Below are 13,654 nucleotides of genomic sequence, written 5' to 3'. Positions count from 1 at the left end.
AAAAAAAAAATTTATGAAAATGATAAAACATAAAAATAGAAGTCTGAGATTTAAAAAAAAAAGTGTATAAAAAAACTCCCATAAAACCTGTCGACATTGTTTCTTATTCTACAAAATAGCACCAGTAAGAAGAGTAAAAGGTGTTAAAAACCATTACGACAGCATTTCTGAAATGCAGCTTGTCCGACCTCCCGATATTCCTAACAACGATTTATCATGGAATAAAAAAGGACTTTAAAATCTCTGGAGGGTCGAGCTTTTATTGCAGTTTTCCCCCTGCAATCTCTTAGATGAGGGGAAAGTGCGAGGAATGTGCTTCTGCCCCTGGCTGTCACTGCTTCCAAGTTTAGAGAAAGGATGAGGAATTAGGGTGTCATACTTTTAATCTGGGGATCTGTGCCTATGAAGTCTGACGGGTATGTTTGGGGGAGGGGGGTGTCTTTCTAAGTGTCCCCCTTCATTTCCCTCACATGGGGAAGAGGGAGACAGCAAGAAGCCATATCTACCTCCATAATATATGGCTGCTTATAACCCAGCCCACCCCCTTCCTGAGCTTCCCCGGAGGGTTCTATTGCAGTCACTGGGAGAGATTTAGCTAAGGGTGGCCCTGCCCTTGGGTTTGTAGGAAAAGAAAGCCCTGAATGTGATGATGATGTCATCCCTGCTGAAATCATCATCGGTGTGGAAAATACTCTGAATGGGCCGACAGCGCATCCCAGCCCTGCATCCCAGCCCTTCGTACTGAGGCCAGGGGAATGTGCGTGGTAAAATTCAAGATATAGATAGTCCCTCTTTTGCTAGCCCTAGAAAAAATTATCCTTGGGCCCTCAAAATGTCCCTTAGCTACATGTCTACCACTGCGCACTCCTGGAAACAAGGAGCTGCAGATGTTTAAAAAAATTAAAGTCTTGCGATAACTGTCTCGGGTGATTTTTCGGCATTAACCTGAGTAATTGGAGAGCTGTCGGCACTGTGGTTTTGGTATCTTAGCCATTGTTTCTCTGAGCGGTAAACCCAGGAGGGGAAAAAAAAAAAGCCATCTTTACTATCTACTTCAAGTTTTAAAGTTTTAGGAGAAGATAAAATGAGCACCATATTTGGCTGCTCCGAGCAGCCAGGCTGAATTGTGCACAAGGAGGTGGCACCTCGGGCTCCCCCTGCCAGGAGGGGGTCAGGTGGCTCTGCTCCCACCGAGGTACATGGGGTGACCCCACACAGCTGAGCTGAGGAAGGACAGAGCCTGGGATGTACCTCCTGGGTCCCAGCTCTGTCCTCCACACCCCAGTGCCCAAGCCGCCTGGGGGACTATTCACAGGCAAAGTAGTCCTTCAGGGGGGCGAAGAGGTGTCGGATGACAGGCACACTCCAGGACCTCCCGAGCAGCTTCTGGCGGGCACCACGGCCCATGTTGGACACATCCGTGTAGTGTACGGGAAAGCCGAAGATCCTGGGGGGCACCAGAGTAAAAAGACAGGGAGTCAGAAGTGCCACCTCCAGCGTGCTTAGTGCCTCTGGGAGTTCCTCACCATGGGCAATGCGACATCGCTCTCTGTGCACTTTGCCCTATCCCTTCCATCAGGCCCACTGAGCCTTCACATGAGCCCTCTCTTGACCCCCAAGGTCAGGTCAACCAGTTCTTCAGAACACAAATGACAGTCATGAGGGTATGGCTCCTCCATGAGGTCCCCTGTTATGTGCATCCCCAGCATTAGCAATGTGCTTGGGCACATAGTTGGTGCTCAGTGGACCATTCTTGAATGAATGAACGAATAAATGAATCCCAAGAGAGACAGTCAGAGGACAGATGTGTATCTGTCTTCAAACCACAAGATGAAAGAAATTAGGCAATTTCCTTAATAAGGAATAAGGACTCTCAAAAACGAACCTTATTCTCAATCATCAGATGCTCAGGTAATTTACTGTGAGGACACTGAAGTATTCTGAATTCTGCAAACTCGGTTGCTGGACCAAGGGCCAAGCTAGACTTAATGTCAGATGGCAACCAAATATACCATGCCTCCTCTGTAGGATTTTACCAGGCATAGAGGCCTGGTAAGAGGCTACAGATACACCAGACCTCATTCTTACCCAGGTTTACCAACTACCACTAAAAATTGTATCAATGGGTCAATGACTGAATGGGTGTTAGAAAATATGCCAAAGATGCAACACCTCTGGCCTCTGTCTTAACTTGTCTACATAATAACAGCTATCTGCACCAACCCTCATATCGCCGGTCCAGCCCAGTGAGTTAGGCTTGTGTCTCAAAATACAGTCAACCCATGAACAACGCAGGGGGTTATGGGCACTGAGCCCCCATGTAGCTGAAAATCCAAATATAACTCTTGACTCCCCAAAACATAATTACTAATAGATTACTCTTGACCAGAAGGCTTACCTGAACCTTTAATTTGTGTATATTTTATGGTAATAATGATAAAATAAGACTGGTATCTTATTTTGTTTTATTCATTTATGGAATACGTAACTTTTTCAAAATTTTTTTGATATTTCTAAGCTACACGGTTCATCCGTGAGTTTTTTCAAATTGTCGCAAATCTCTGGAAATTTTGCCAATATATTTATTGAAAAAAAAAAAAAAAACACGTAGAAGTAACCCATGCAGTTCAAACCTGACAGAATAATCCACAGCACAGATGGGCAAGGTTACCCATCAGTTTCCTTCTACTAACCAGAACCTACTTTTATACTAAGAAAGCTATTGCTTAGTAAAGAATAAAACTGGTTGTAAAACTGAAATATCTGGAATAAAGATACTTTTTTATCAAATCCTTCAAGACACAGCCAAAAATGTAAAGTGGGATAGTCACGGCCCTTCTTACATTTCTAATAAAAAATTATCGACAAAATAAACATGAAAAACAAAGGGAATGAGAAAAAAATTGAAACCAGAATAGGAGAATTGAAATGGAAGAGCTGGTTCTTTGAATCAAAATAGACAGGCTACCAACTTAGCCAAACAAATGAAAGAGGGAGGAGGCAGATTGTGCTTAAGTATGAATCAGCTATAGAAGAGCAACTTGGCAGAAGGAACCTTCCGAGAAAGAGCAATGGCATGTCAATGGGGTTTTCTTTAGCTGGTTCCTCTTACATCCTAGTGTCTCGGCAAGTTGGGGCAGGCAGATACCAGGGCAGTGCAGCCAACACAGACAGTTGGTGCTGTCTAATAACCTCATGTTTCAGATTCCTTATCACCACCACCCTTCCGCCATTTCTGCCAGGCAATACGGACTAACTCTGAAAAGGCATTACCCCCAGCCCCACTAACATAGAAGGTCTGTGGGTCCATGTAGAACGAGGGCAAGCAAGCCCACTTGCACTGCTGGCCTGAACCACACGTTCCCCTTTCTGTCTGTATTGTTTCCCTCTCCACATGCAGCCTCGCTCACCTTTCTAGCTCAGTGCACCACAAAACATCTTCTTTGCCATTCATGACAACAGGGAAAAGTTGGTTTTTCCCCTGTCTGATCGAGTTCGACTTGGTGGTTATTGTCTGTACTTTCTTTAACTGGAGAACAAAATGACATCATGGAGTGAGCACAGAATGAAGGGTTCTGGGTAGAGTCAAGGCTCAGAAGCACCTGGGGAAGGTGGAGGAGGGAGGGCAGGCGGAGGAGGGCAGGTGGCAGGGCTGGGCTCTGAGAGGGAATAAGGAGAGAGGGAATAAGGAGAGTCAGAAGGATAAGAACATTTTGTGCTTCCCATAAACACCAAGGAGTTAATGAACAAGAAAGACCAGCCTCAGAGAGAACAAGAGATAAACAAAAAAGTGACAATGAATGAGAACACATGGGTGCCAAGAGAACACCAGAGTTACTGATCAAGCAATATGAAGCAAAATGTAAAAATCCATCCAGATTATAAAGAATGGTCAACCAAACCAGGATTTTGATGGTGTTTAGCTCAATATAAACATTAAGAATTAAGTTTATGTATGGAAATCTTAATGTAACTATCTATAACTTGTCAGCAGATTTTCTTTTTCCTACCAAAGAATTAATTACTCATCTCTTACTGGGAGGACCAACTGAAATTATGTTTTTCTCTATGGTGGGTACGTTCACAATTGGAAAGTCTAGCTGCCTTGTCTCATAGTGATTATTTGTTTGTCAAGAACCTCTCCTACTCTGTACCTGACTGGACAGAACAATAATGTGGGGAAAGAGGCCCAGCACCAGGGAGTCACGTGGGGGAAGGGACAGGAACAAACTGGACACCAAGGTCAAGTCTCAGCTTTGGACGTCACCAAGTGCTTTTCCCGCAGACCGTTTGTGAGCACATCTTACCTTTGCTGTCCTATTGAATTCCAAGCAGTCCTGCAGCTCGAGTTTATCATTCTTTGATGCTATCACGGGCCTGGGAACAGCCAAAACCCATTACTTTCTACCATGTGTCAAGAGGCCTTGGCTAGGCACCTCCCAAGGTGGGAGTGAGGGCCTAAGGCTGCAAAATGTGCTCTTGCAAAGGACTTGCTACAAATACATGATAAAAATGTTACTGGCATGAACCAGTGTGCCAAAGCCAGGGACAGACTAGCCCCTTCAGGGGGCAGCCCAATGTCCAGTAATGAATGCTCCCCCTTCCCAAATTTTAACATTAGTTAAAGACAGGCTCCCACTGAGGAGAACACGGAATAAGGGAAGCGCACTGGAAGAGAAGTCAGGAGACCCTCCAGTCCCAGTCCCACTGCTAACTGGCTCAGTGATGTGACCTTGAGCAAATCATATGATCTCCCTGGGGCTTCGTGTCTCAGGAGCGTGGATTAGATTTTTGTGGGTCTACCTGCTACAATGAGCACATCAAACCCATGATTTGGTAGCTTACGCCTGGGGATGGAGCCTCTCTGGAGGCTTTAAGGACTAAAAGTGGGTGCTAGTGGGAAGGACAGAAGGTGGCTCACAAAACTCTAATTATCATTGTAATTTTCATCATTGAAACCTGCAAATGCAGAGAGAAGCAAACAGGTGCCCAGAAGGGGAATAGAACCTTAGAACCAAAATGTTTGAGCAATTCCAGAGCAGAAAGCAGCAAGAGCTCTGAATGCACAGAGCTGATCAACACCTCAGCAGTTCCTGTGTAAGGACCTTCAAGGTCACAAAGAAACCAAACATAAGAACGAAAAAGGGGGCCATTGAAACACGCAAAACGTACTCCTAGATTCCATAGGACTCTTGATTTCACCTTCTAAGTTTCCCAGTGCCACCCTATCCCCAATTCTAGCTCTTCCATGAAACCAAGGGAGCTGAGGGACCTGGGGGAAAGTACACAGAACAGCCCTCACCTTATGTTGATTCTAGGACTGACATCTAAACAAAGGTTTTTCGCCTACAGGCTAGACTTGGTTCTGTGACCCCTGACTGTTGTTTGAGTCATCATTCTAGAACTCTGCAGAGCCAGCTCTGTTCTTGTCACAACTCAGGCAAAAAACTCTGTGGCATCTTTGCTGACTCATTTGTCATCTAATACCACCTATCCAATGCATCAGCAAATCCTATAAATCCTAATCCCCTCACATTATCTAGAATCTGACCCCTCTCACTAGGTTCCACAAGACCGTGGAGTTACAAGCCACTAGGGTGCATTGTATGTAGGGAACGGAACCTCCTGGGGCACCACAATAAGCAGCTAGCCCTCCTTCTCTGAATGACCATCTGAATTTCTCCCCATTTTTGCCCTCATCCCGATATCGTCTATTCTACCAGAAACTACCATGAATATATGACAACTCATCAGCTTAAAACCTCCTGTGAATTCCTGTGCCAAAGTAAATCTAAGTGGTACCATGACCTGCAGGACCCACATATAATTTGGCTCATACTTCTTTGTTAGTTCTCTGCCATTCTTTCAGCCACTCCACAAGCAAGGAACACTGTTTTCTGAAATGGTCAGGGAACGCCCAGACACCCTTGTCACCCTCCTTTATCCTCTTCCTTTTGCCTGGAATGCTCTTCTCTCAAATAACTATAAGGCTCCACCCCTTTATTCAAGGCCCTGCTGTAATAGGAAGCCTTCCTCTCCCCTCCCTATTAACTCTTCCAATGGCCCACTCTAGCCATGACCATGAGGTCATTTACTGTCTCCTCTACTGGTTCCCCCCTTGGCATGTCAACTCCATGAGAGCTAAGATGGACATCTGATATGTTCCCAACTAAACTGGCAGCACATACTACAGTGCCTGCCACAGAGAGCTTGAGTATCGAGTCAATGAGCCCGTTTCACTCCAGACATGGACATTGTACCACCTGACTGACTGATAAAGCCAAATAAATATGCACGATACCCAAAAGAAATCCTTCAAGTTACTCCAGCACCCTTCTCACCTGCCCACATTTTGTTAAATGCCAAAGAGCTACTATGCTTCCAACAATTCCTTCTAAAAGATAGCTCTTTTAAAGCTTAACTCATTTGCAAATCTGGGATGTCCCATTACCATCACATTTTGAATCGTAAGTAGCATACCACAAAACCCTGAAACCACATACAGAAGATAATTCATCTTCGGCAACTTGCTTTGTGGTTTTCAACAGCAACGGACTAGTGAAAAGTTGGGAAAAATCTCTTGGTTAAGAAAATCCAAGGGAGATAGGCTTTGGGCTACCAATTGTCATCTCAGCTCTGCCAACTGGTTGATCACCAGGACTGTTCAGGCGTCACTTCATCTCAGGGTTAGAGAGAAAGGTGAATCTAACAATCTCTTTCTGTTTCCCAGTGGGACAGGCAACTGGGAGAAGACATGGAATATAGAGCATCAGCATTCCTGGCTGGGAGACAGTACCCTGTCTGCTCCAGTACACAGCCCTGTAAGAACCAGGCCCATGGGCAGAGCAGGAACAAGTTGGAGTAGACTGAGGAATCCTGGCCAGAGACCCCAGGTAGTTGCTGTATGTCCTAATAGGTGTCAAGCCATAGCACCAGGGGTTGGACTGAAGCACGGGGTGGGGCCATTTCTCAGCAGAGCTAGCCCCTTCAAGAAGACTTGAGCATGGCTCTGTCTCACAAGAGTTGAGGATCAGGGCTCACACCATTAGCTGAATTTCACTTGGCCATTACCTGTCCCTCTTGGAGCCCCTTGTTACCTGTTCATCCCAGGCAGGTTACCCCAGAAGTATCGGGCCCTGTGAGCAGCAGACACTTTGATGGCATCAATCATCACTGGATTACACTGCAGGGAGAGAGGAGGACAGCTGCTGGGAGCCCATGAAAGAATTCAGGTGGCAGTCAGAGTGGGGCTTGACCTGGGCAGGTAACAGGACTACTTCCTGGCTGTGAAGGAGGCATGATTACTGCCAGCCAGGGGACAGACCAATTTGGCTAGAGGACAAAGCTAGTGCCCCCATTATTAATGGTGGGGAAAGAGATCAGATTGGACCTATAGGTTCTAAGAAGGTATACCCTGGGGCACACCAGATTATTACGAAATGTGCTCTGTATAGGCAATAAAAGAAATTTGAAACCAAAATCTAGCAAGTTGAGCTCTGGTGTGAAAATGAAATGTTGGCAAGATATGCCCTGTGTCACCCATCTGCCAGGTTCACAAACATTGAGGGAACTAACCAGCCAGTTCTATATAACCCCTCTAGCAGAACTTAAGCTATAAAGTTTTGGGGAAAATTAAATGGGTTAAGTGTATAAAAAGTATTTACTACAATGCTTGATGCATATTAAGCAGTAGATAATTAACATGTCTGTGGTCCCTAAAGCAGTTCTCATAACAAGGAGAAAAAACTCTCTAGAGTAAAAAAAAGCTTGCTTAGTCAAATCTCATGAGGCCTCTAAAAGTAGATGATGGTGTCTCATCATCTCTGACTTCAGTAGGTTTGTGGTGAGGTTAGAGATCAAATATTTTTCATGCACGAAAGAGAACCACTTGACTTCATTACTCTCAGATCTAGCCTCGTCTGTGAAGAACCCGGAAATCGCTCCCAGTGTTGCAAATACCCACCAACCCCCACTGCCAGTGGGGCCTTCCCCACCCATGTTGTCTTGACAATCAGAACCCTAAGTCCCCTTACCTCCAAGAACCGAGAGATGTCCCTCTTGTCACCGACCTTCATGGCTACCACATTCTCAAACATCCAGAAGAAGGGCCGGTCGTCACCCTCCTTGGGGCGTGAGTAATTCAGCAGGTGGTAGAACTCGAAGAAGAGCCGGCCTGTGCCCTCTGAGTCCACAAAAGAAGATGGATGGCCGGGGTCAAACCCTTCAGCCCACCCCACCATATTGAAACCAATGGGCTTCCAGTGATCACCTAAGGCTGATGCTCTACAGTCCCTCTGTCGGTAGTGGTCTGGACTAAGGACCCGGACATCAAGCAGTGCGATATTTTTAAGTACCTCTGGGGACTGAGGATTCACAATGGACAGAGCCAACAGGTAAGGCTAGCTGACCGAAAGCAAACAGCTCCTTCTCAGGCCACTCCTCCTAGACCGGCACTCAGATGACATACGGTCTCTCTTGGAATCACCAGAATAGAAGGGATGGATGCTCACCATACAGGCCTTTCCTGGCAGGATTCACATTTGAGAGATCATTGCATGGGCTTCCACCAATCACCAAGTCAAAGGGGCCCCATTCTTCAATCTGTGAGAGAAAAAGTCACTCTCAGGGTAGGGACAGCCGTGAAGATGGAGGGACTGACAGCCTGTGTTCCAGGTAACTGTCAAGAAAACCTGCCTGGGTCTACGGCCATGCCACCCTAAACATGCCTGATCTCATCTGATCTCGGAAGCTAAGCAGGGTCGGGCCTGGTTAGTACTTGGATGGGAGACCACCTAGGAAGACCAGGTGCTACAAGCGTGAAAAAAAAGAAAGAAAGAAAATCTGCCTGATGTGATCCCAGGTTCTCTTCTCCCACAGCCCTGGGCATGGGAAACAACACGGCTGTGAGGATGTGTGGGGCTTAGGGAGTGGGGGGAGGTGCCAAGCCCCCAGGGGTGCAGGCCGCCCTCACATTTTTCTTTGTGATGTTCCTGACGTCATTCACATATTTGATATTGCCCTCGTGCTTAACCGTTCCAACCGCAATGGACTCTTCACACACTTCGGAAGCGACATACTTCTCCACTTTGATGCCCAATTCTTTGAGAACCAAGTACCCTGTATGGGGGGCGGGGGAAGGGTCAGAGAGATAAAAAAATGCATCGAGGGTCATCCTGCCCAAGCCCCTCTACCCTCTAGTGATTCTATGTCCTGAACTTGGACCAGACCCAGCAAGGACATGGCAGCTCTCAAGTGAACCTCTGCACATAGCACAAAAACTGCACACTGGTCAAGCTAGGATCTCCAGTGTGGAGTTTTGTGAACAAAATATGTTTATATCAACTTGTATAGCCCACTAGTGGGATCTATTAAAACTGATAGTTCCACAGCCAATGCCCCAGCATCTACCACCTCAGCAGAGTCAAACACAGACACACAAACAGGGATCTTCACCAAAACCATGTTTAGAAAATAACCTCAAGTTCTGGAGGCAATGGCCAAGGCTCCATCCCACCGTAGGTTACCTGTGCCAGCACGAATAGGACTTTAGGACTCAACAGAGTGGAGAAAACAAACAGCTAGCCATGACCTGGGGGTCATTAAAAGCTTCCAATGTTTTAGGCAGATGGACACTGGTATACAAACATAAGTACAAATGACACTAAGTGCACGGCAGCTCATTTACACTGCTTCCTACTCCAGTAAAATAAAGATATTCCTAATAACACACTGTAGGGCAATTTTGAGGATTAAATGAGTTTCATCAGGCAAAGCTCCCAAGAGTGACACACACGTTGGCTACACTTAGTTTTATACATAAAGAAACCTTGGGGAACAGGAGGGAAGAATGGAGATATTAGTAGGAGGAGTTGTCTATAATCTCCAATATATTTTATGCTTATGAAATAAAAAATAATTTTCCAAGCTACCTGCACATAAAAAAGAATGCAATGCAACAGCTGAAATATACGTGCCTTTTAAAAGGACCAAAAGAGGGCCAGGAAGTTTGAGAGAAACAAGAAGCCAGTGGTTTTCTCAGAACAGGTGACAAAGAGGTAATTCCAGGGGTCTTGCTTGGCATTGTGGACAGACACCTGGAACAGGTGAGCATCCTGAGATGACCTCCAAACTCACCTGTGGCAATTCCATCAAACAGGGACAAGACTCGAATGGGCCGCCTTCGGGCTGCGGGAATCGCAGGGTATAACTTGGGGGCTTCCTGCCAGGTTAAAGGTTACAGAGATCAGGGAGGTCATGGAAGTCATGGAGGTTAAGGTTCAGGGGAAAGATTCAACTTCTGGGGGAGGGGTGGGCTGACCTTCCTCTGATGGACTCAGTCAAACCCTGCGTTTTACCATTTCTTAGCTAAGGATCACCTCAGCTTTGACATAAATGGCCATCCTACACTTAGACATGGAACACAGATGAGACTTTGAAAAAGATGCACACACACAAAGAGACACATCACCCTAAACAAGAAAGACCTGGGACCTTCCTCCCAGATCTCTAGAATGGAGCCTAGGAAAATCTACTCCCACTAAAATTTAAAAGTCAGTCACAGGCTTCCCTTCCCTCTTCCATTCTATTAACTCAGAAGACTTGGTTGGATCTATAACCATTTCTTCATCAAGCCCTTGAAAATCCATAAGAAAAAGCCTAGAAGGAAAGGAAGAAAGACCACTGGAGAAGCCTGAGGACTGTAAATGGGACATGTCAGCGGGTCACTCAAGCTGAGGCGCTTAGTTGCCTATTTGTATAATGGGTCTTTCCATGAACGCTTGCCAACAGACTTCCAGAGCGTTTCAGAGCCCTGACGCTCTGGGGTGGGAGGTGCTGGGCAAAGGAGCATGTGGCTTACATATTCGAGCCCCATGTCGCTGGTGAAGAAGGCCTGCAGGCGCACGTTCCAGTCCTTCCGGCGCCGCAGGACACCGTGACAGCGCTGTGGGAGGCACATGTAGCAGCTCCAGGGTTCCTGTAGCTTTGCATCTGCTGCTGTGCCTGTGCCCACCAGCACCTCCAGGCACTCCACGCAGAAGCACCTGCACCAGGAGCAAGGAGAAGAGATGCCTTAGTCACCAGGCGCCTCTCCAAGGTAGCATGCCCTTCTTCTCCAGGGAGATGGCAACACACTGCCTAACACCTCCTCGAAGTCCCGGCTGCTCCTCTTTATGAACCAGAGAAGTCCCGGCCGCTCCTCCTTATGAACCAGAAGGCCCTGGGGTGTGATTTGGGCTACACTAACCTCTTCCTTAGATACCTGTGCACCCTCAGTCCCCAGGCCCTGCACAGAAAAAAGCGTTCCAACCCCCAGAAGCAGCCAACCTCCAGGGAGTCTTCCCTACCCCACTCCCTGCCCTCAAGGCCCTCAGACATTCCTGCCTTAAGCGTATCCCTGTTCTACAGCAAGGACCTGAGAACCACAACCTCTGCAGAGTACTGAATCTGGGCTCTGTCCCCACGTCAAATTTGGCGCAAGTCCTGTGCCTGAGATCCCTTTGGGCTGTAGGAAATCTCGGGTACAACTTGGGAGGCTTGGACCCCCACTGGGTCTCAGCCGAGGGCCCGGTGCTCACCGGCAGCAGCTTGTGTTGCTACAGAGTAGCAGCTCACGGCCCTCACAGCACACGGTGCAGTAGGACTGATAGCCATCGTCGTCATACATGTAAAACAGCTCAAGGAACCGGTCCTGGCGGCCAGAGAGAAACGCCCGTGAAATCGGAGACCAGGGATCGCCGGGCCCCACTTGCTCGCTGGCTGAGGCCCTAGAGGACGCAGCCACAGAACAGGTTACCAGTGGCTTGGTGCCCTTTACAGAGACAACTGGCCGGGGTTCTGCATGCCACTGCAGATGGCCTCCTCTGCGGCAGCACCGGCTCTCGGAATGGAGGATGGGGCAGTTGGGGCTGGGGAGGGCTTCACTAGAATCTAATCTTCCCTAATGCCTACACGCTTTTCTCTAGAAAGACCAGGGAAGTCGTGGAGGGAAAGGACAAGAAAGTCCAGGCTGGGGATAGGACTTACCCGACACGTCTGGCAGAGCCCACCCTCAAAGAGAGGGTGGAAGGACACAGGGCTTTTCCTACCACAGGACAAACAGCTGTCTGTAAGAAAGACACGGACATAGCTTGTGGCATCTACGGCCCCAACACCAGCTGCCAAAGGCCCTGGGTGTAATCTTGAACATGTACTCCATACTAGCAATATACCAAGGACTCCTCTTGCTTTGTTCTTTTCAACAATGCTTCCAAGTTGCCATCCCCATTCCAGAGGTGGAGAAAGGCTAGTACATTGGCCCCAAGTAGAAGGTCCCGCAAGACAGGCAGTGGGAAGGCATGGGGCACAACGCTGAGCAAGGGCCCCTCCAGCCCAGGGACAGACTCGGAGGGCCTGGTGCAAAAATATTTGAGACCCTTTAAAGACTAGGACTTTGGGGGATTCATGGTGATGCCAATTTGCTTGTTGTCACATCATAAAAGGGCTTGTCCATGACCACTCTACACACAGCCACGGCTACAATTTCAGAACCCAGGTCTCTAACTATTAGGCTACCCTGACCTCCCTTTAGATCAGCAGGTCAGGACTGATTCACACAACTGACCAGGTGGGAAGAGCCTTTAAAATGCCATCCCCAGCCAGGAATCAGGCAGATGGGTGAAAGAGTCTTGGGAGATGAGAGGATTATGGGTCAAGGTCCCCAGGATCATCAGAGGCTGCTCCAAACCCAAGCTCTCCCCAGAGTTCTCTGGGTCAGGAACTGTGTCGTTTTTATACTCAACACTGAGTAACGACTCAGTAAATATTTGTTGACCAAAGAACCAAGCTGAGGAAGCAAGGGAGAGTCGATCCTTCCTCGCACATTCTGAATCCCATTAGCCATGTTCTGGGCAGAGTTTAGAGTCCAGTGGGAATTCCCAGCCAGGGTAAACCAGAGTTTGCTTGTGCGAGTGACAGCGGCAAAGTGTGTCTGCCTTTCACCTCAAAGCCAGTTCCAGTTCCTGTTTGGGAAGGCTCATGATGCCATAGGCCGATCAATCATGGTTTCAGGTTTTGGGTTCTCCTAGCCAAAGGGTCCTAGCTTCCACTCTGCCCCCGACCCCGCCTTCCCTGCTCACTTAGATTAGGGGTAGACTCTGTCTCTGCAAAAATCAGGCAACTCATTTTACAGAATGTAACTATGATGACATCTACACCTCCAAGGTCCAGGCACAGAGCTCTGGGTTAAACCTCAACAGGGTGGACAAACAGTAAAGACCTGGGGAATTAGCCAGGGCAAGAAGTGAGGACAGCAAAGGAGAGAGCATTACCTTCCAGATTACTCTTGTTATTGGTGACATCCAAAGCCATTTGCTCTGTTAAAAAAAGAAAAGGTGTGAGATGGGGTCAGGGAGCCTCTTACTGATCAATTAAGCCCAATTAAGCCATAGCCCTTTGCCTAGTGGTCCTTACTACCTGCCCTCTGCTGGTAACAGGTGATAATGGTCCCACAATCTCCTCACCCCCACCACAATCACCTCGACTCTGGTCCTCCTCTCCTCGGTCTTTGCCATTGTTATAGCAATTAGTCTTGAGGCGCTTGGGTGGAGGGCAGTAGTCGGTGGAAGTGGCCGAGTCATCAGCTGTACGTCTTCGAGTTTTGCTCTCTGTGAAAGGG

The 13,654-nt window shown here is 47.6% G+C and overlaps 1 protein-coding gene and 1 pseudogene across 1 annotated transcript in view; one reads left to right on the top strand and one right to left on the bottom strand.

The window, feature by feature from the left end:
* Positions 1–244: 244 nt before the first annotated feature.
* Positions 245–13,654, bottom strand: part of DNMT3B (DNA methyltransferase 3 beta) — a 37,588-nt gene continuing 24,178 nt past the window's right edge. Inside the window, exons 10-22 of the mRNA XM_006921713.2 lie at positions 13,515–13,643; positions 13,308–13,352; positions 12,025–12,104; positions 11,577–11,689; positions 10,859–11,042; positions 10,135–10,219; positions 8,972–9,117; positions 8,511–8,601; positions 8,034–8,182; positions 7,098–7,183; positions 4,308–4,377; positions 3,411–3,529; positions 245–1,447 (exon numbers count right to left, since the gene is read on the bottom strand). Coding sequence (XP_006921775.1) covers positions 1,306–1,447; positions 3,411–3,529; positions 4,308–4,377; positions 7,098–7,183; positions 8,034–8,182; positions 8,511–8,601; positions 8,972–9,117; positions 10,135–10,219; positions 10,859–11,042; positions 11,577–11,689; positions 12,025–12,104; positions 13,308–13,352; positions 13,515–13,643 — 1,439 coding nt within the window. The 3' untranslated portion in view covers positions 245–1,305. The remainder of the gene's footprint in view (positions 1,448–3,410; positions 3,530–4,307; positions 4,378–7,097; positions 7,184–8,033; positions 8,183–8,510; positions 8,602–8,971; positions 9,118–10,134; positions 10,220–10,858; positions 11,043–11,576; positions 11,690–12,024; positions 12,105–13,307; positions 13,353–13,514; positions 13,644–13,654) is intronic.
* On the top strand, positions 8,699–8,817 carry LOC112471105 (annotated as a pseudogene).

The sequence above is a fragment of the Pteropus alecto genome, unplaced genomic scaffold, assembly GCF_000325575.1.
Source record: "Pteropus alecto unplaced genomic scaffold, ASM32557v1 scaffold45, whole genome shotgun sequence".
In the NCBI taxonomy this organism is placed as follows: domain Eukaryota; kingdom Metazoa; phylum Chordata; class Mammalia; order Chiroptera; family Pteropodidae; genus Pteropus; species Pteropus alecto.
Note: the sequence above shows the minus strand (reverse complement) of the source record. Positions and strands in the feature narration are given on the sequence as shown.